General features: G+C 45.6%; 1 protein-coding gene across 1 annotated transcript in view; it reads right to left on the bottom strand.

Annotated features, from left to right (window-relative positions):
* Nucleotides 1-592: 592 nt before the first annotated feature.
* Nucleotides 593-19714, bottom strand: part of pdzph1 (PDZ and pleckstrin homology domains 1) — a 136367-nt gene continuing 117245 nt past the window's right edge. The window contains exons 12-13 of the mRNA XM_072516385.1: nucleotides 8615-8750; nucleotides 593-3578 (exon numbers count right to left, since the gene is read on the bottom strand). Of these exons, the coding sequence (XP_072372486.1) occupies nucleotides 3479-3578; nucleotides 8615-8750 (236 nt within the window). The 3' untranslated portion in view covers nucleotides 593-3478. The remainder of the gene's footprint in view (nucleotides 3579-8614; nucleotides 8751-19714) is intronic.

The raw sequence follows: 19714 nt of genomic DNA on the forward strand, positions 1-19714 counted from the left end.
CTTGCGGTTCAGTCGATGAACCTCTGCTTTCAGGCTTTTTACTCCTGGTCTTCCTGGGCATTTCCTTTATGTAGGCATCATATTCCATTAAACAAGTGGGTTTTTAAACAAAATTACCCCCAGAAACTGGGCAAAAAGGACTGAAAGAACAGCACCCTAGCGGGAGCCACCTTGTGCATGTCTTCCCCCTATGTAACACGACAGGAAGTCAGCTCGTGGTTCACCTTTATACTCGGCGTGTAAATTGACCCTTGTTTTTGGAGGAATTTTTCAAGGCTTCCGAAGTCAACTTGTACACCAGCCTCTATGGTATTTCAAATAGTGACAGCGGACAGATCGTCTGAGTCCACAGGTAACCCTGTGACTTGAAGAGTGTTCCTTTCCAAAGATAGCATGAATTAATGAGAAACAACTATATTTATTATGAAATATGAGAAGTTAGTATCACCATAATTCTTGTGATCCCATTTATCAGGTGAGCATAAACCGAGATAATATCTCCAGCTTCTGAACAGTGAAGTCAGATAATAATGAAGAAGCAATCCTTGGTGTACTAATATTCAGTCTGCTAGTTCAAGAAACAAACATTCCATTCAATTAAGATTTTTATTGCTGTTCCAATATCCAAGAATGTTATTCAGAGCAATGTGGGGAAGAAGCAAAACAAAAGTGAAAAGGTACAAAAAAATCTTATGTACAAACAAACATAAATAATCACAGTGCAATCATCTTTCTATCCTATCTTCACAAGAAAAACTGCATTGCCACACTGTTTTTTGCAACCTATTAATTTAAACATTGATCTTTGCTCACTTGGCAGGATACACATTGATACCATCAAACGTCTACTTGACAACTGTGCCAGGTTTGTGGGCAGACCATGCCCTTTATCCAAAAGACTTCCCTTGCAATCTTGCATCCTCTAATTATACTTAGTTATCTGGTTGATTTTGGTGGTTCTCTACTTTCCCCACACTGCAGCATTTTGTGCTTGGTCAATATTAATCCTAAAGTGAGAAACTGGTACCTCCTGTTATTGATTTCATATTTCATAAAGGACTGTAAAAGAAGCTTCCTGAAGTTCAGATTGCTGACATCTCATGGAGTCTCATTACTATTCTTTGCTGATGTATTATTTACAAACATCTTCAAAATTAACCTCTATATTACTTTATTCTCAAATATTCATCTCAAACTCTAAATGGGCCTATAATTTTCAAAAATATAATCCAATGCAATTTTAAAAAAAAGCCCCACACAAGCCCAACCCACCTGCTTTGGATGTTAAGAGTCAGCTTGTGTTTCTGTGCTTAGCTTTAAAAACATCTTCAGTGTGCCAGCTACAAGGTGAAGTATTTGTTGGGCACTCTGGGGAATTTCAGGCTGCCAGAATGGCTCTTAAGTTTTTTAAATAAATTTAGAGTATCCAATTATTGTTTTTTTCCAATTCAGGGGCAATTTAGCATGACCAATCTGCCTAGCCTACACATTTTTGGTTTGTGGAGGTTAGACCCACGCACTCACGGGGGGAATGTGCAAAGGCTCTTACATTTTTTTTTAATTGTCAGCTTGTACACTCTAACATTGAAACAAACCATCAATAAAATTACTTTCAAAAATGTCAGGAGTAGTGCTATCTCTGGGATGCTAATCCAAAACTACAAAAATATATTAATTTGGAACTTAACTTTTTGATCTTTTCTTTCCTCTATTCCATTCTCTCTTCCCATTTTTTATTATTTAACCCTATTCCAAAATTAGTGTACCCTGTTCTAACTATGTTTCCATTTTAAAAAAAAAACACAGCCTTCGACATTTCCTCAATATTTCCCTGAGCATCGAGGGGCCCATTTTCACTTTTGGAAGTGGAATCCGTGTTGCAAAACATAGCCTCTGATTGGCTGAAAGCTGACTCCATAGACCAGTTTTATAACTAATCAAGATCCAGGAGTGTAAAGGTTTGACATAAACACAAGGTGAACTGGTGAAGTGATTTGAGGTTACCTCACTGATCGCCATGAAGCACAATCGGCCTCTCAACACTCTGCTCCAAAGATTAATTGATTTTTAAGTAAAGTTTTAAAAAGGAACCAGCAGGGATATCTGATTAAGAATGGGCCTCAACTTTATAAGTGTAGAAATTAAATATCCTGATTATAATATTGCTGGTACTATAGAGATATCAACTGTAGAATTGGACCAGACTGTGTTAAGTAATTCTGCTTTTAATGTTCACTAGTATCTTGGGGTATTTGTAGATTACTTTCAAGCTGGGGGGAAAGTAGCACTAATACTGAAGGTAGCACTGCTACCTCATGGCGCTGATGACCCAGGTTCGATTCCGGCCCCGGGTCACTGTCCGTGTGGAGTTTGCACATTCTCCCCGTGTCTGCGTGGGCCTCACCCTTAAAACCCCCCAAAGATGTGCAGTGTAGGTGGATTGGCCACGCTAAATTGCCCCTTAATTGGAAAAAAATTAATTGGGCACTCTAAATTTATTTTTAAAAATCAGGAGATTAAATAAATTGGATAGAGTCCAAGGGCTTCTTAGAACAGGTGAGAATCGTCCTATGTTCCACACATTCTTCTCCCTGTAGGTAAGGTTAATCAGTTATCATCCATCATGCTAGGGGAGGGGCAAGATGTGGAGCAACTCTCACAGCATGTTAGTGTTAAGATATTTCATTAAAATTATTTGTATTATTTCCCTTTTCCCCCACCCCCACCCCACTACAAAAAGAAATGCAATAATTTTCCCAGCAAGAGAAAGCAGTAAAGCTGCTTTCCCTTGAAACAATGACTGGGATATAAACAGGACAAAGTTACTTGTCTGGGCTCTAATGTATGGGAGCTTGGGGCCAGAAGGGTGAAGCATTTCTTCTCCTCCTGCCCCACAAGCAGTGCTGTGAAAGCACTTCCCTTCGCTCTGGAGCTGTCCTCTCTTCCGTTCAGCTGTCAGGTTTTCCCAGGGTTAAGCCTGCAAAGCAGGTGAAATCAGAGCCTTTCACTCTCATTAAAATATTGAAATTGCTATTCCACTTTGGTTAAGCCCCAAACTGAAAGGAATTAAAATGTTAACATCTGGCTTGACCCAAACCACACATTTTTGGGGTGTTAAAATTAATCTCATTGTTCTGCAACATTACAAAAGATTTTGGGTGTTTAGTATTTTTTGCAATACATCTAACTGATGCAGACTCACAAACACTAATAGCAAAGCAATCTGTTCTAGGTAAGTGCATAGGAACAGGAGTAGACCATTCAGCCCTTGAGCGTGCTCAACCATTCAATTAGCACAAGGTTCATCGGGCTCTTAACTCAATCGACCTGCCTTGGTTCAACCCCAATGTTGACATTTTCAGTTGATCTACTCAGATTTTTGGAGATAGGTTCCCGATTTCCACTACCATTCTTGTGATGAAGTGTTTTTCCTTTCACATTTATTTACAGAAAACTGCTGTTTAGGAAGAATTTCGCTTCACATCCGTCTCTGCTCTGGAGGGTTGGTCATGAAGTAATGGATGGCTTTGTGTAAGGGCAACCATTTGCTTATAGATGCTTTTAATGCCACAATCCAGCTGGAGAGACAAACTCAGATATTAGTTTTCTTACTCTTGTACCTCAGCAGCATGCATGAACCCTCAATTTCTAAGCAGCAGGCTATTAAATATTGTAGCTTCTTTGCAAAAATCAGTTTTATTTCTAGGGTCCAATTAATTTAATGCAAATACAGACCACTGCCAGCAGCATCTTTAATTTGTGCCTTTGTCAAATGATAAAGTTAAATCTTTATCATTTAAATCTTGTCTGGATTTGCAGAGATCTTTAGTAAAATTATCTTTTTATTCATTCATGGGTGTGGGCGCCGCTGGCTAAGCCAGAATTTGTTGCCCATCACTAATTGCCCCGGAGAAAGGTGGTGGTGAGCTGCCTTCTTGAACCATTGCAGTCCGTGGTGTAGGTACATCCACAGTGCTGTTAAGGAGGGGGTTCCAGGATTTTGCCCCAGTGACAGTAAAGGAACAGCGATATATTTCCAAGTGAGGGTGGGTGGTGAGTAGCTTGGAGAGGAACTTCTAGGTGGTGATGTTCCCATGTGTCTGCTGCCCTTGTCCTTCTGGATGGTAGTGGTCGTGGGTTTGGAAGGTGCTGTCCAAGGAACCTTGGTGAGTTGCTGCAGTGAAATGAAAATTGCTTATTGTCACAAGTAGGCTTCAAATGAAGTTACTGTGAAAAGCCCCTAGTCGCCACATTCCGGCACCTGTTCGGGGAGGCTGGTACGGGAATTGAACCCGCGCTGCTGGCCTGCCTTGGTCTGCTTTAAAAGCTAGCTATTTAGCCCTGTGCTAAACCACCCCTCTGGTGCATCTTGTAGATGCTACTCACAGCAGCCACTGTGCATTGGTGGTGGAGGAAGTGAATGTTTGTAGGAGTGCCAATCAAACTGATGAAGCAGCTGAAGATGTTTTGGCCTAGGACACAATCCTGAGGAACTCCTGCATTAATGTCCTGGAACAGAAATGATTGGCATCCAAGAACCACGGCCACCTTCTTTTGTGCCAGGTATGATTTGATTTGACTTATTGTCACGTGTACCGAGGTATAGTGAAAAGTATTGTTCTGCATGCAGCCACAGAATCACAGAATACTACAGTGCAGAAGACGCCCTTCGGTCCATCGAGTCTGCGCCGACATATGAAAGGCCCTGACTCGCACACCTAATCCCATTTGCCAGCAGTTGGCTCATAGCCTTTAATGTTATGACGTGCCAAGTACCCATCCATGTACTTTTTAAAGGATGTTGGGCATCCCGCCTCTATCACCCTGCCAGGCAGTGCATTCCAGACCGTCACCATTCTCTGTAAAACGTAAAAACGTTTTCCCTCAAATCCCCCCTAAACCTCCCACCCCTCACTTTGAACTTGTGTCCCTTCGTAACTGATCCTTCAACTAAGGGGTACAGCTGGTCCCTCTCCACCCTGCCCATGCCTCTCATAATCTTGTACACCTCAATCAGGTCACCCCTTAATCTTCTCTGCTCCAACCTCTCTTTATAACTTAAATGTTCCATCCCAGGCAACATTCTGGTGAATCTTCCCTGCATCCCCTCCAGTGCAATTACACCCTTTCTATAATGTGCTGACCAGAATTGCACACACTAGCTGTGGCCTCACCAAAGTTCTATACAACACCAACACGACCTCCCTGCTTTTGTAATCTATGCCCCGATTGATAAAAGCAAGTGTCCCATATGCTTTTTCCACCACCCTATTAACCTGCCCTTCTGCCTTCAGAGATCTATGGACAAATACATCAAGGTCCCTTTGTTCTTCGGAACTTCCCAGTGTCAGACCTTTCATAGTATACTTCCTTGCTAAATTACTCCTTCCAAAGTTTATCACGTCACACATTTCAGGGTTAAATTCTATTTGCCACTTATTCACCCATTTGACCATCTGTCTATATCTTCCTGCAACCCAAGACACTCAGCCTCAGTTTATCACCTGGCCAATCTTTGTGTCATCCGCAAACTTCCTGATCCTACCCCAGCACAGATCACTTTGGTACGCCACTGGTCACTGGCTACCAGACACGAAAGCAGACGTTTATCATCATCCTGTGTCTCCTACCCCAAAGTCTTTATGAATCCACCTAATCAAATCACCCTGTATCCCATGTGCCTTCTTAATAAATCTTCCATGTGGGACCTTGTCAAAGGCTCTGCTGAAATCCATGTAAACTACATCAACTACACTACCCTCATCTGTACACTTGGTTACATGCTCAAAAATGCAATCAAATTTGTTAGGTATGACCTCCCTCTGACAAAGCCATACTGACTATCCCTGATCAAACCTTGCCTCTCCAAGTGGAGATAGGTTCTCTCCTTCAGAATCTTGTCCAGTAGTTTCCCAACCACTGACGTGAGACTCACTGGTCTGTACATAGAACATACAGTGCAGAAGGAGCCCATCGAGTCTGCACCGACCCACTTAAGCCCTCATTGTAGTTCCCTGGCTTGTCTCTACAACCTTTCTTAAATAGTAAGACCACATTAGCTGTTTTCCAGTCCTCTGGCACATCCCCCGTGGCCAGAGGGGAATTGTCCCGGCAATCTCCTTCCTCGCTCCCACAGCAACCTGGGACACAATTCATCCAAACCTGGAGATTTGTCCACTTTTATCCAATACCTCCAATACCTTGTCACTCCCTACACTCAAGAACCTCAGTCTCTCTTCCTCAGTTCCATAATTATCTCCTCATTCTCTCAGGTGAAGACAGAATAAAATATTCATTTAACACCCTACCAATGTCCTCTGGCTCCACCCACAGATTTCCCCCTTGGTCCTGAATAGGCGGTACTCTTTACAGGGTTATCCACTTCCCATTGATATACTTACAGAATATCTTGGGATTTTCCCTACGTTTACCAGCCCGAGCTTTCTCATGTGCCCTCTTTGCTCTCCTAATTGATTTCTTAAGCTGCATCCTGCACTTTCTGTACTCCACTAATACCGTTGCAGACTTGCTCCCCTTGTACTTGTTGAAAGCCTCTCCTTTCCTTCTAATCGTATCCTGAATGTCTCTGGGCATTCATGGTTCTCCGGGTTTGTTACACCTTCCTATTACCTGAGAGGGAACATATTGTGCCTGTACCCTCCCCATTTCCTCTTTGAACCCCCCCCCCCCCACTGCTCGTTTGTAGATTTCTCCACAAATAACTCTTTCCAGTCTAACGTGGCCAGATCCTGCCTTATTTTGTTAAAATCTACTCTCTCCCAGTCCAAAAACCTTTTTTGCAACTTGTCTATTTCTTTGTCAATAACAATTTTAAATTGAACCATATTGTGTTCGCTATCACTAAAATACTCCTCCACCAACACATCAACTACATGACCACTTCATTCCCCAGAATTAGGTCTAGCCTGCACCATCCCTTGTTGGATCCTCTACATATTATGCTAAAAAGTCTCTTGTATGCATTTTAAGAACAGATTGTTCCATACATGAAAATACATGGGACGCAATGTAAATATATAGGCACAGGCATTGGGTGAGCATATGGAGTGTAGTAGAGAAGATGAAGAGATCAGTTCGGTCCATAAGAGGGTCATTCAGGAGCCTGGTAACAGCAGGGAAGAAACTGTTTTTGAATCTGTTCGTGCGTGTTCTCAAACTTTTGTTTCTCCTGCCCGATGGAAGAGGTTGGAAGAGCGAGTAACCCGGTAGGAGGGGGTCTTTGACGACTCCAACCAGTGCAGAGTTTTCTCCCGATTTCCACTGACTTCAGTTTTTATTCGGTTTCTTTTTAGAGTACCCAATTCCTTTTTCCAATTATGGAGCAATTTAGTATGTCCAATTCACCTACTCTGCACATATTTTGGGTTGTGGGGGTGAGATCCATGCAGCTAGGGGGGGAATGTGCAAACTCCATATGGACAGTGACCTGGGGTCAGGATCAAACCCGGCTCCTCAGCGCTGTGAGGCAGCAGTGCTAACCACTGTGCCACCATGCCACCCGGTTGGGTTCCTTGATACCACACTCAAATGCTGTCTTGATGTCAAGATCAATCGCTTTCAGCTCGCCTCTGGAATCCAGCTCTTTTCTCCATGTTTGAACCAAGGCTGTAATGAGGTGAGGAGCTGAGTGACCTTGGCGGAATCAAAACTGAGCTTTAGTGAGCAGGTTATTGCTAAACAAGTGCCCCATGATAGCACTGCCGGTGACCCCTTCACTTTACTGATGATTAAGTACACTGATTGGACAGTAATTAGCCAAGATTGATTTGTCCTGTTTCATGTGTGCAGGACACAGCTGTGCAATTTTCCACTTTGCTGGATAGATGTCAATGTTTTACCTGTACTGGAATAGCTTGGCTGGAGGCGCAACAAGTACTGAAGCACGAGTCTTCAATACTATTGTTGGAATATTGTCAGGACCCATAGCCTTTTAAGTGTCCAGTGCCTTCAGCTGTTTCTTGACATCATGTGTAGTGAATCGAATTGGCTGAAGCCTGGCATCTGTGATGCTGGGGTCCTCCAGAGGAGACCGAGATGGATCATCCACTCGGCACTTCTGGCTGAAGATTGTAGCAAATTTGCACTGATGTGATGGGCTTCCCCATCATTGAGGATGGGGATATCTGCCTAGCCTCCTCCTTCACTGATTTGCTTAATTGGCCACTACCATTCACAACTGGATGTGGCAGGCCTGCAGAGCTTTGATCTAATCTGTTGGTTGTGGAATCACCTTGGCCCTTTCTAGTGGTATGATATAATTGAGTGGCTTGCAGTCATTTCAGAGAGCATTTAAGAGTCAGCCACATTGCTATGGATATGGATTTGCATGTAGGCCAGACCACTCAAGGGCAGCAGATCTTCTTCCCTAAAGGGCATGAGTGAACCAGATGGGTTTGTCTGACAATCAATCAGGATTTTGTGGTCATCATTAGACTTAATTCCATATATTTTTTTGAAAGTCATTATAAAGTTGTGTTGTTTTCAATGATCTAATAATCACCTGACACAGGTTGCATATCCACTGTCTGAACAGACATGATTGAACTTAACTAAGTTTCACTTCAGATTTGTGTATGACGTACACTGTACTTACCGCTTGTTGTCAGCTGCATTGTCTGCGCACAGATAGAATGTTTTAAACTCTTCAGAAGGTGGTTTGGCTTCGATCAAAGTTCGCTTTGACCCAAGGCTCTGTTCACTCACTGTGTAACCCTGTAAGTAAATCCCTCCTGTTGGTAAAGAGTAGAAAAATTAATACGACCAGATCAATCCTAATCTATGATATAATTTCAGAGAAAATTCTAATGCCTAGATCACAACTCTAGAAACCTGAGCAAGATAGAAACTCTAGCACCTGCATGTTTTTACCCAGAGTTGTGTTAATTGCAGGAGAGTAGATTGTCACCTGTGTTGGACCTGGGCAATACCAGGTGCTCTGACACAGCAAAAAGGAAATTGAGGAGAGACGCTCTTCATGTAGACCCAGTATTTGGATGTTAATGAGGTATTGCAACCTCAACTTCCTCAGTACATCCATGGGATGCCCAGACAAAGAAATTGTCTGGAAATGCATCGGCAGGGGGTTTGTGCTGGATTGTCCTTGGGCCGGACATGTACTTGCAGCAGCAGGTCAGCATGTGGCACAATGATTAGCACTGCTGCCTCACAGCCCCAGGGACCCGTATTCAATTCTGGCCTTGGGTGACTGTTGGGGTGGAGTTTGCAGGTTATCCCCGTGTCTGCATGGGTTTCCTCCAGGTGTTCCGGTTTCCTCCCACAATCCAAAGATGTGCAGGTAAGGTGGATTGACCATGTAAAATCGTTCCTTGCTGGGAGTGATCCAGGTAATGATAGGATTAGGCTCATTTAAATACGTGTGGCTGGGTTGAGGCCGCATTCTCCTGGCTCCCGGGAGAAGCCAGCCGCACCAGCCGTGACAAGGCCTCACACGGATGCCAATTAGTACTGGCCTCCACAAGCAGAGGCCCGGCAGGATAGCAACTCTGGGGGACTCGGAAGCCATTGGAACTCCCCTGGTGGTCAGGGGAAGGGCAGTGCCCTGGCACTCCCCCGGGCACTCTGGCAGTGCCAATCTGGATGTCATAATGGCAGTGCCAAAGTGCAAGGTTGGCACTGCCAAGGGTCAGGGCCATGCCCATGTAAGGGGGGGTGAAGGGGAGGTATGAGAGGGAGAAGCTGCAATCAAATGTAACGGTATTACAATTAAATAAGGGTAACTACAAAGACATGAGGGGGGAATCGTGCGAAGGGGAGGGCAAGGCATCCATGGCTGACGAGGGATGTCAAGGACAGCATAAAAGCAAAAGAAAAAGCATTGAAAGTGGCGAGGATTAGTGGGAAGCCAGAGGATTATGATGGCTTTAAAAGCGAGCAGAGGACAACTAAAAAAGCAATAAGGGGGGAGAAGATGAAATATGAGTGCACGCTAGATAGATATAAAAGAAGATAGGAAGAGTTTTTTTTCAATATATAAAAGGTAAGGGAGAGGCAAAAATAGACATTGGACCACTGGAAAATGTGGCTGGAGAAGTAATAATAGGAAACAAAGAAATGGCAGAGGAACTGAATAGTTACTTTACATTAGTCTTCACAGTGGAAGGTACCAGTGGGATGCCAGAGCTCCAGGGAGAATCAAGGGGCAGAGGTGAGTGCAGTGACCATCACTAAGGAGAAGGTTCTAGAGAAACTGAAATTTCTCAAGGTGGATAAATCACCTGGACCGGATGGACTACAGCCCAGGATTCGAAAAGAGATAGCTGATGAGATTGTGGAGATATTGCTTGTGATCTTTCAGGAATCACTGGAGACGGAAGGGTCCCAGAAGAGTGGAAAGTGGCTAATGCAACACTGCTTTAAGAAGGGAGGGAGGTGAGATGGACGTGCTCCAACCAGGTGGGATGTGTTCCCGCTGTCACTGGTGGGGAGGGTACAGACTGTGAAAATGACAGTCCTCCCAAGATTGCTGTTCGTGTTTCAGTGTCTTCCAATTTTAATCCCCAAGGCATTTTTTAGGAAGATTAATGTGGCGATCTCGGGTTTTATATGGTCCGGGAGAGCACTTAGGGTGAAGAAGGTCCTTCTTGAATGGAAGCGAGTGGAGCGGGTGCCCGGCCCTTCCGTACTTTATTAATTACTACTGGGCGGCTAATATATCGATGGCCAGGAAATGGGTAGTGGGGATGGGGTCGGTGTGGGAGCGAGTGGAGGCGGCATCTTGCAAGGGCACAGGTCTGAAGGCTTTGTTACCGGCACCTCTGCCGTTCTCGCCAGCTCGGTACTCCACAAGCTCAGTGGTAGTGGCAGCCCTGAGAGTGTGGGGGCAATGGAGGCAGCACATGAGACTGGAGGGGCGTCGGTGTTGTCACCGATTTGTGATAATCCCCGGTTCACTCCGGTGGGGCTGGACGGGTGCTTTAGGCGATGGCAGCGGGCAGGGATTGAGAGATTCGGGGACCTCTTTATTGAGGAGGGTTTCCCGAGCCTGGAGGAGCTAGAGGAGGAGTTTGAATTCCCAGGTGGAAATCGGTTCCGGTACCTGCAGCTACGGGATTTTGTCCAGAGGCAGGTCCCGAGCTTTCCTCGCCTCCCACTAGAGTGACTACAGAATAAGGTGTTGTCTAAAACAGGGGTTGGGGATGAGAGGGTCTCGGAAATATATAAGGAACTGATTGAATGGGAAGGGGATCCAATTAGGGAGGTGAAGTGGGAGGAAGAGCTGGGAGGAGAATTGGAAGTCGGGCTATGGGAGAAGGCCCTGAGGAGAGTCAATGCATCCTCATCGTGTGCCAGGCTTAGCCTGATCCAGTTCAAGATGGTCCACAGGGCTCATATGACTGTGGCCTGGATGAGTAGGTTTTTTGAGAAGGTGGAGGACAGGTGTGGGGGAAATCCTGCGAATCATGTACATATGTTTTGGGTGTGTCAAGGCTGAGGGGATTTTGGCAGGGATTTTCAGATCTCATGTCAGAGGTCCTGGAAGGGAGGGTGATTCCGAGCCCACAGATGGCAATATTTGGAATGTCGGATGATCCGGGAACCCAGGGGTGAGAGAGACTGACGTTTTGGCCTTTGCCTCCCTGGTGGCCCGGAGACGGATTTTGCTGGGATGGAGGGACTCGGAGCCTCCAAAGTCGGGGGTTTGGGTCAGTGACATGGCAGGGTTTCTTAGGCTAGAGAAAATTAAGTTTGCCTTAAGGGGATCAATACAGGGGTTCGCTCGGAGGTGGCAGCCGTTCATCGAATTCTTCACGGAAAATTGACTGTTAGCAAGGGGGGGGGGGGGGGGCATGGAAGGGACAATTAAGGGCAGGGAATCTAATATATGGGTAGTTAGGGTATACGGCTAGGGAGAGTTGGGTGTGTTATTGTGGGGTTGTTGTGTGTGATGGGTCACTTTGTTGTTTAAAAGGTTAAAATGTTAAAATTATAAATGCCTCAATAAAATATTTTCTGAAGAAAAAGATGGGAGGAAGGCAGAGGACAGGAAATTATAGGCCGTTTAGCCTGACATCGGTCATTGGTAAGATTTCAGAGTCCGTTATCAAAAGTGAAATCACAGAGTACTTGGAAGTGCATGATAAAATAGGACTGAGTCAGCACGGCTTCGTCAAGGGGATGTCATGTCTGACAAATCAGATAGAGTTCTTTGAGGAGGTAACAAGGAAGTTAGACAAAGGAGAACCAGTGGACGTGATTTATTTAGATTTCTAGAAAGCCTTTGACAAGATGCCACGCAGGAGACTGTTAAATAAATTAAGAGCCCATGGTGTTAAGGGTAAGATCCTGGCATGGGTAGAGGATTGGCTGACTGGCAGAAGGCAGCGAGTGGGGATAAAGGGGTCTTTTTCAGGGTGGCAGGTGGTGACTAATGGTGTGCCTCAGGGGTTGGTGTTGGGACCACAACTTTTCACAATATACATTAATGATCTGGAAGAAGGAATTGAAGGCACTGTTGCTAAGCTGGCAGATGATACAAAGATCTGTAGAGGGACAGGTAATATTGAGGAAACAGGCGGGCTGCAGAAGGACCTGGACAGGCTAGGAGAGTGGGCAAAGAAGTGGCAGATGGAATACAATGTGGAAAAATGTGAGTTAAGTACTTTGGAAGGAGAAATGGAGGCATAGACTATTTTCGAAATGGGGAAATGCTTCGGAAATCAGAAGCACAAATGATTTGGGAGTCCTTGTTCACAATTCTCTTAAGGTTAATGTGCAGGTTCAGTCGCAGTTAGGAAGGCAAATGCAATGTTAACATTCATGTCGAGAGGGCTAGAATACAAGACCAGGGATGTACTTCTGGGCTATATAAATGAAATGAAAATCGCTTATTGTCACAAGTAGGCTTCAAATGAAATTACTGTGAAAAGCCCCTAGATGCCACATTCCGGCGCCTGTTCGGGGAGGCTGATACGGGAATTGAACCATGCTGCTGGCCTGCTTTCAAAGCCAGCAAGGCTCTGGTCAGACCCCATTTGGAGTATTGTGAGCACTTTTGGGCCCCGTATCTAACGAAGGGTGTGCTGGCCTTGGAAAGGGTCCAGAGGAGGTTTACAAGAAGGATCCATGGAATGAAGAGCTTGTCATTTGAGGAACGGTTGAGGACTCTGGGTCTGTACTCGTTTGAGTTTAGAAGGATGAGGGGGGATCTTATTGAAACTTATAGGATACTGCGAGGTCTGAATAGAGTGGACATGAGGGGATGTTTCCACTTGTAGGAAAAACTAGAACCAGAGGACACAATCTCAGACTAAAGGGACAATTCTATAAAACCGAGATGAGGAGGAATTCCTACAGCCAGAGGTTGGTGAATCTGTGGAACTCTTGCCGCAGAAGGCTGTGGAGGCCAAATCACTGAGTGTCTTTAAGACACAGATAGATAGGTTCTTGATCAATAAGGGGTTTAGGGGTTATGGGGAGAAGGCAGGAGAATGGGAATGAGAAAAATATCAGCCATGATTGAATGGCGGATGGGCTGAGTGGCCTAATTCTGCTCCTATGTCTTATGGTCTTATGAAGGTTTGGGGGGGGATGAGGCAGGGTTTGAGGGGCCACCATGAAGGTTGGGTTGATGAAGGCGGGCCAGAGGTGGAGGGGGGGCCCTAGAGGTTGGAGGGCCCTCGGCTACCCCATAGTGGGGTGTTCTCTGGGGGGGGGGGGGGGGAAGGAGGGAGGGAGGGGAATGATGCCCATGTCTGTTGGGGCATTGTCCGTGGGTGGGGGATGTGGGGAACCCTCGAGCTCACTTGAGATCAGGCGCCCTTTCAAAATGCCGCACTGAAATGTGAGGAGCCAGATTGGCCAGCAAGCTTAGTTCTCCACTGCAGAATGAAGTGTGGGTGTGACTAGTGTGAAACTCCCCAAAGTCCCAAAAAATGACTAAATGTGAGTGACTATAGGTCTGGATCTCATGCAAAATGCCAACGGGAAACACCCCGCAAACTCTCCCAAGATTATACTTGGGGTGTGATCTACCGGTCACGTCTCGCCAGAACGGGAGCACAACGTGGCCGGTGAGGTCTCCCGTGGGCTTCCTGACCACCATGACGCCTCGTGGGATCTACCCAAGTCCCATGTGGTGGTGTGACCAGAATCCTGCCCACAAGGGTGCGACCAGGCCATGCGCACTTAAGTCTGTTTTGATCCGCCTTAAACGTACTTACCCGAGACCCACCGGCCTCTCCAGGGAGAGTTCTGTTCTGTACTGGTTCACACAAATATGGACCAGGCGGATCGGCACCCAGTAGATCTCTCAGACCATCGAGGGCTGCCCCTGGCCCTCCCCTGGAATGTGGGCACTTTGGCACTGCCAAGGTGCCCAGGTGGCACAGCAAAGCCAGCGGGAGCACTGCCAGGGTGAGCAGATGTTGGGTGGTACTGCCAAGGGTAGAGCCTGAGAGGGGCCATGCCCATGAAAGGAGGGTGCGGGTTTAAAGGGTGGGGGGGTGGTGCCGGGCAACTAAGTAGGGGCCTCTGGAAGGTTGGGAGGGTGAAGGGAGGGGCCAGTAAGGGGGGCCTGAAGGGGGAGTGTCCTCACTTGGGGGGGTGTGGGCTAATGCCCATGTTTATGGGCGATGACGTTGCCCATGGGTGGGGGTCCCACAAGTTCACTTAGAGATCGGGGCACCCTTTCAAAATGTGCGGCCCGATCTGAGTTAAGCTCCCAGTGATGAAGAAAATTCCATGTGTGGGCTAAACGATGAGAAACTCTCCTGGGCCTAAAAAAAGTGATGTGTCATTACATAGCGGTGGGGAACTTGCCGACAGAGCCAGTGGGAAACTCCCGGAAAAACCCGCCACAAATGGCACTGAGGAACATTTCTGATAGATCGCTTTGTGGGGGAATCACGTCCAGTGTTTCAGTTTACATAGTAGATTTAGGTGAGTGAACTATTTGTCATTTTTAATTCTTTTGCTTTTTAAATTATTTTCTCTGACCTTCATATGCTTCAACATTGATTTATCCTCAGTTTAACCTCTGCAATCAGCTGCTCCCCAACTGATTCACAGTAATTTTTCCATGCTCTTTTACAAATCACTGCGAAATGTGAAGTGGCAGGAGCTCTTATTGTTCTTAATTTTTTCTTTTTATTATACCTCTTTATTTCATCCTGTCATTATTTTGTTTCTCCGATAGCATGGGCTGGATTCTCCGTTTGAGACAGCATGAGAACGGTGGTGTTTTACGCCAGGAAAACTGGTGCAAAACGGCCACTGATTCACCGTTTTGTTGGGGGCTAGCAGAGAGGCAGCGCAGATCTCCCAGCTCTAGCTGCCGATACGGCCCTGAGCATTTACGGGTCTGTAGCCGTGCCGTGCTCCATGGTGGACTCAGTGACCGGACTGCAAAAATAGTACCCCACTTCGGCCACTCGTGTGCTCCGGACCGTCCGCTCACAGTGCCCCCAGCCCCGAATGAAGCCCCTCACTTCCCACGGATTGGTCCTCCCCCGACTGTGGCGGCGCCACACTGAGTCCGCAGCCGCCATGCTAAGTTCACGATGGGTGACACCACACGTGTCCTACACCGTCGGGAACTCGGTTGGTCGGGTACGGAGCATCGCGGGGCAGGCCTCAGGCAATGGCCTGAGGCCGTGGATACGTGGCGTGGCACACTCCTAGAGTACGCCGCTTTTCAGGGTGCGGAGCATCACAAAAGTGGCGCCGCCCCTGATTTTAGCATCATCGGGGATTCTCCGCCCCCTCGCCATACGCGATTTCAGCGTTGGGGAGCGGAGATTCCAGCCCCAGGTCTTGATATATTAAATTTGCCTGGGGCTGGTCAACAATTAACTATTGTTGTAAAAGCAAATTACTGCGGATGCTGGAAATCTGAAATAAAAACACTAAGTGCTGGAAACACTCATCAGGTCTGGCAGCATCTGTGGAATGAGAAACAGAGTTAACATGTTCAGTTAACCCTTCTTCGGAACTGCAAAGCAGTCATATTGGACTCAAAACGTTAACTCTCCACAGATGCTGCTCAAAGATTTTCCAGCACTTTCTGTAATGATTCTGTACGATTGTTACTAAGTTACTCCATATAGATATAGATATCCATTTCACAAGAATGATCTTATCCCAGCTAGTATGTGGATGGACCGACTAGAGAGGGGGCAAAACTTGACCTCGTCTTAGGAAATAAGGAAGGGCAAGTGACAGAAGTGTTAGTGAGGGATCACTTTGGGACAAGTGACCATAACTCCATTAGTTTTAAGATAGCTATGGAGAATGATAGGTCTGGCCCAAGAGTTAAAATTCTTAATTGGGGCAAGGCCAATTTTGATGGTATCAGACAGGAACTTTCAGAGGTAGATTGGGGGAGACTGTTGGCAGGCAAAGGGACGGCTGGTAAATGGGAGGCTTTTAAAAATGTGTTAACCAGGGTTCCGGGTAAGCACATTCCCTTTAGAGTGAACGGCAAGGCTGGTAGAAGTAGGGAACCCTGGATGACTCGAGATATTGAGACTCTGGTCAAAAAGAAGAAGGAGGCATATGACGTACATAAACAACTGGGATCAAGTGGATCCCTTGAAGAGTATAGAGATTGTCGAAATAGAGTTAAGAGGGAAATCAGGAGGGCAAATAGGGGACATGAAATTGCTTTGGCAAATAATGCAAAGGAGAATCCAAAGAGCTTCTACAGATGCATAAATGGAAAAAGCGTAACTAGGGACAGAGTAGGGCCTCTTAAGGATCAACAAGGGCATCTATGTGCAGAGCCACAAGAGTTGGGTGAGATCCTGAATGAATATTTCTCATCGGTATTCACGGTGGAGAAAGGCATGGATGTTAGGAAACTAAGGGAAATAAATAGTGAGTCTTGAGAAGTGTGCATATTACAGAGGAGGAGGTGCTGGAAGTCTTAAAGCGCATCAAGGTAGATAAATCCCCGGGACCTGATGAAATGTATCCCAGGATGTTGAGGGAGGCTAGGGAGGAAATTGCGGGTCCCCTAACAGAGATATTTGAATCATCGGCAGCCACAGGTGAGGTGCCTGAAGATTGGAGAGTAGCGAATGTTGTGCCCTTGTTTAAGAAGGGCAGCAGGGAAAAGCCTGGGAACTACAGACCGGTGAGCCTAACGTCTGTAGTAGGTAAGTTGCTAGAAGGTATTCTGAGAGACAGGATCTACAAGCATTTAGAGAGGCAAGGACTGAATCGGGGCAGTCAGCATGGCTTTATGCGTGGAAAATCATGTCTCACAAATTTGATTGAGTTTTTTGAGGGGGTGACCAAGAAGGTAGATGAGGGTAGTGCAGTAGACGTTGTCTACATGGACTTTAGCAAAGCCTTTGACAAGGTACCGCATGGTAGGTTGTTGCAGAAGGTTAAAGCTCACGGGATCCAGGGTGAGGTTGCCAATTGGATTCAAAATTGGCTGGACGACAGAAGACAAAGGGTGGTTGTAGAGGGTTGTTTTTCAAACTGGAGGCCTGTGACCAGTGGTGTGCCTCAGGGATCGGTGCTGGGTCCACTGTTATTTGTGATTTATATTAATGATTTGGATGAGAATTTAGGAGGCATGGTTAGTAAGTTTGCAGATGACACCAAGATTGGTGGCACAGTGGATAGTGAAAAAGGTTATCTAGGATTGCAACGGGATCTTGATCAATTAGGCCAGTGGGCCAATGAATGGCAGATGGAGTTTAATTTAGATAAATGTGAGGTGATGCATTTTGGCAGATCGAATCAGGCCAGGACCTACTCAGTTAATGGTATGGTGTTGGGGAGAGTTATAGAACAAAGAGATCTAGGAGTACAGGTTCACAGCTCCTTGAAGGTGGAGTCGCAGGTGGACAGGGTGGTGAAGAAGGCATTCAGCATGCTTGGTTTCATTGGTCAGAATATTGAATACAGGAGTTGGGACGTCTTGTTGAAGTTGTACAAGACATTGGTACGGCCACACTTGGAATACTGTGTGCAGTTCTGGTCACCCTATTATAGAGAGGATATTATTAAACTAGAAATAGTGCAGAAAAGATTTACTAGGATGTTACCGGGACTTGATGGTTTGAGTTATAAGGAGAGGCTGGATAGACTGGGACTTTTTTCCCTGGAGAGTAGGAGGCTTAGGGGTGATCTTATAGAGGTCTATAAAATAATGAGGGGCATAGATAAGGTAGATAGTCAACATCTTTTCCCAAAGGTAGGGGAGTCTAAAACTAGAGGGCATAGGTTTAAGGTGAGAGGGGAGAGATTCAGAAGGGCCCAGAGGGGCAATTTCTTCACTCGGAGGGTAGTGAGTGTCTGGAATGTGCTGCCAGAGGTAGTAGTAGAGGCGGGTACAATTGTGTCTTTTAAAAAGCATTTAGATAGTTACATGGGTAAGATGGGTATAGAGGGTTATGGACCAAGTGCGGGCAACTGGGATTAGCTTAATGGTAAAAACTGGGCGCATGGATTGGTTGGGCCGAAGGGCCTGTTTCCATGCTGTAAACTTCTATGATTCTAATAGATTTTAAGCCAATTAAAGATAGTTAAATTCCTGACATTGCTATATATTTAATTTTACTTAATATTGGATGTTGGATGACTAAACAAAGGCAAGACGCAAAGCAGCTGCTGGTTACTAGGGTTTCAAATCTCCAGATTTGAGATTTAATTAGTGGTTGTCCAGTATTTGCAGTACCCAGCTGAGTACACTAACACAACTGAACACATAGAGATTGTAAATCAGAAGACTAAAATGTGGATTTTAGAACTATTTGCAATCGGAAAACGCCTAGAAGAGGTCAAATAAAGTTACAGTCAACTTCCTTAGCAACAAATTAGCCATCAAATCTTAGGAGTTGGCAGCGAGATTTATCTTTTCCCTCTCTATATTCTTAGCATAGTGAAACCAACTATATTTAATGGGATTGAATTATACAATTTTGTTAAGTTATCCAAATGAAACTTAGTCTCACCTCTACAGTTTAATAAAAAATACTCCTTAAATTGGAAGCAGTTCAGAGAAGATTAACGTGACTCGTTTCTGTGATAAGGGACTTATCTTATGAAGAAAGGATGAACCTGTTGGGGCAGCACAGTAGCACAATGGTTAGCACTGTTGCTTCACAGTGCCAGGGTCCCAGGTTCGATTCCTGGCTTGGGTCACTGTCTGTGTGGAGTCTGCACGTTCTCCCCGTGTCTGCATGGGTTTCCTCCAGGTACTCCGGTTTCCTCCCAGAAGTCCCGAATGACGTGCTGTTAGGTAATTAGGGCATTCTGAATTCCCCCTCCGTGTACCCGAACAGGCGCCAGAATGTGGCGACTAGGGGCTTTTCGCAGTAACTTCATTGCAGTGTTAACGTAAGCCTACTTGTGACAATAAATATTACAAGAAAAGAGCTTCAAAGAATAAAAGATAATCTCATTAAAATGTCCTGATGGAACTTGATAAGATGGATACCGGGAGATTGCCTTCACTTAATGAGGGAGTTTAGACCTAGGGGACACAGTTTAAGGATAAGTGGTCTCCTTTTCAGGATGGCAATGAGAATTTTTTTTTCTCAGGCGGTCATTAGGATGTGGAATTCTTTTCCTCAGAAAGCAGCGGAGGTTGGGTCATTGAATTTATTTAAGGCAAAGTTAGTCAGAGTTTTGATAAAAAGAGAGTCAACCTTGTGGCAGCCAGGCAGGTGTGCCAAAAAGACATGCAAGAAAATATATGGGTGCGATTCAGTGGCCTTGT

Source organism: Scyliorhinus torazame, chromosome 9 (assembly GCF_047496885.1).
Source record: "Scyliorhinus torazame isolate Kashiwa2021f chromosome 9, sScyTor2.1, whole genome shotgun sequence".
Lineage (NCBI taxonomy): Eukaryota > Metazoa > Chordata > Chondrichthyes > Carcharhiniformes > Scyliorhinidae > Scyliorhinus > Scyliorhinus torazame.